We start from the raw sequence: 2,407 nt of genomic DNA, 5'->3' as shown, positions 1-2,407 counted from the left end.
TAGCCTCTCTTTCCTGTTACCACCAACTGCTGATGTGGGGTTAGTTATTGATTTATTAAGAACGACACTCTATGCATAAAAAAGACGAACGGTGTTGATTTATTAACAGCCATTCTCTATGCACGATTAGGCCTTCATCCAATTGACTTGCAATTTCATTAAATCATGAACGGTTAATGATTTATTAAGAAGGACGCTCTATGCACGATTAGGCTTTCATCCACTTGACTTGCAATTTCATAAAAAGATGAACGAATAGTGGACTAATTCAAGGATGCTCGGCAACTACTTCGGGCAAGAATGTCTAGCTGGAACAACCTATAATCGAGTAGACAAAGTACACATTTTATTTTAACTCAAAAACAACTGTTGTACTACTTGACAAAGGACCTCAGCTTCACTATATTTTGCATCCTGGAGAGCTATAAGTATCCATGCATATCCAGTTCCAATGCCATCCAAAGCAAACACATAAACACACAGAGCACACGAGCCAGACAACCAGAGAGATGGCCCAATGGCGGCAGGAGGACATCGTTATTAGCCACTTCTCCCATCCGTATCCAGGGCACGAGCTCGTGAAGCGGCACTACACTGGGCCGTTCCGCTGCGACATGTGCTGTGAAGACTTGTCCGGTGCAGGATATGGCTGCAGCGCAGGCTGCGACTTTGCAATCCACGACTCTTGTGTCGGCTACTCGCAGACGTTCTCCTCTCCTCAGCATGAAGCGCACCCACTCGTGCTCATCCAGACCCGCCAAGACGCGGCCCTCTTGTGTGACGTCTGCATGGGGCATTGCGCTCCAGGATCCTTCCTTTACCGCTGCCCACCATGCGGGTTTGACATGCACCCGACCTGCAGACGGCTGCCCCAGGTTGTGCGCAGCGCGCGCCACACGTACCCGGTGCACGACCTCACACTGATCGTCGCCGATGGCTGCTGTGCCGCTTGCGACAAAGGCGTGGGGCGGGCATCGTACTACCATTGCACAACGTGCAAAGTGGACTTACACGTCTCGTGTGCAGCGACCGCCAGCAACAACAACAGCGCTCATGAAGCTGAAATAGCCCTTCAGGCTGAGATTGTACGATCAAGGATCGCAGCCCAGGGTAGACGCGCCGCGCTGGACCTGCTGAGCCCTTCTTGTAAGTTCCTCTTGCATGCCTAGTCTGGTTTGCTGGCTTGCTGCCACGTCCAAATTTGACTGATACTATATTTCTTCATAGCGTGTTTACAATGTTTCTAACTTTTCCCTTTAACTTTATACAGATACAGTACGAAGAAAGTACTTCTAGATCTGACACTCTTGACGCATCTGCTTGGCAAGCCCACAAGAATAATATGCTTCAACATTTCATCGTAAAATAGTTAGCGCGTACCGAATTGAGTGTGTTTATGTTCACAATTTCACATGTGTGTTTATTTTCAATCTCAAGTCATATGGTTTTAATACTTTATGCAGTGTGTTCATCTTCCTCTTGTTTAAAGGGCACGAAATTATTTTATTTGTGCATCATATGAAATAAAAGTGAGAGAAAGTATTTATATGAACTTCATTTTTCTAGTCTTGGCTGGCGCCCGGAAAAAAATATGACAATTGAAAAACATTAACTTCATATATTAATCACTGTTTTTGGATCGTCAAGTTGTAAAAAATTATACTCCCTCTGTCCCAAAATATAAGAACGTTTTTAACACTTCACTAGTGTCAGAAATGTTCTTATATTATGGACGGAGGGAGTAGAAGTGTATTTCTCCATTAGCACGGAATAGTGGACATCTTCAATGCCATCCCCAAGGACATCCATGTCATGACCTGAATCAAGTTCCGTCTCTAGATTAGCATGATTGCTTTTGAAAACTTGATCATGATCCCTACAGAGGAAAAGGGGAACGACAGCCCATAGCGCAAAGTCCTACATGGAGGAAGAAGAGGGCTCATCTGCAAAATAAGAAGGGCTTTACGTAAAATATCTGACTGTGATCAAGCGGGGTTTTGTAAAATATGGACTGTGATTACTAATTGTGATTAAACTAGAATTGTTTATATAATCTATCATCAATCAGGCCATAGCAGCGCTACCACGGGCGAGCCAGTATCGTCGCCAGTCCCTCGCCATACTTCTGCAGCTGCCTTCCCCGGCACCAAGACAGCGTAACTGGCGGGCCCGATCAATTAGTAACATCATCAAAGGAATTAGCACTTACCGTCATTCGTTGTGTTCGGTGCAAAATGTAGGGCAAACGTATTGTGGTGATTGATTGCTAATGATGCTTGTATTGTTTTGGTTTTCTGATTTTGACTCGGGAACAAGAGAATGTCTTCTGCATGGCCTACAACATAAGTTTTGCCAAGCACGCAAACGCATGTGCCATTGCTGGGCTGGATGCATGTCGCTTCACCAC

At 45.2% G+C, this 2,407-nt stretch overlaps 1 protein-coding gene across 1 annotated transcript; it reads left to right on the top strand.

Annotated features, from left to right (window-relative positions):
- The first annotated feature begins 509 nt into the window (after positions 1 to 509).
- On the top strand, positions 510 to 1,296 carry LOC123159166 (uncharacterized). Its single transcript, XM_044576997.1, has 2 exons — positions 510 to 1,146; positions 1,271 to 1,296. Exons 1-2 carry the CDS (start codon positions 510 to 512, stop codon positions 1,294 to 1,296), a joined length of 663 nt encoding a protein of 220 aa, XP_044432932.1.
- The last annotated feature ends 1,111 nt before the right edge of the window (positions 1,297 to 2,407 follow it).

The sequence above is a fragment of the Triticum aestivum genome, chromosome 7B (assembly GCF_018294505.1).
Source record: "Triticum aestivum cultivar Chinese Spring chromosome 7B, IWGSC CS RefSeq v2.1, whole genome shotgun sequence".
Lineage (NCBI taxonomy): Eukaryota > Viridiplantae > Streptophyta > Magnoliopsida > Poales > Poaceae > Triticum > Triticum aestivum.
This window is presented reverse-complemented; position numbering and strand designations above follow the sequence as displayed.

Excerpts from the sequence above, each read along its gene's own strand:
- LOC123159166 (XM_044576997.1), top strand. The coding sequence starts at position 510 with ATGGCCCAATGGCGGCAGGAGGACATCGTTATTAGCCACTTCTCCCAT. Across the intron at positions 1,147-1,270 it reads GGACCTGCTGAGCCCTTCTT|ATACAGTACGAAGAAAGTAC; the intron begins GTAAGTTCCTCT and ends AACTTTATACAG.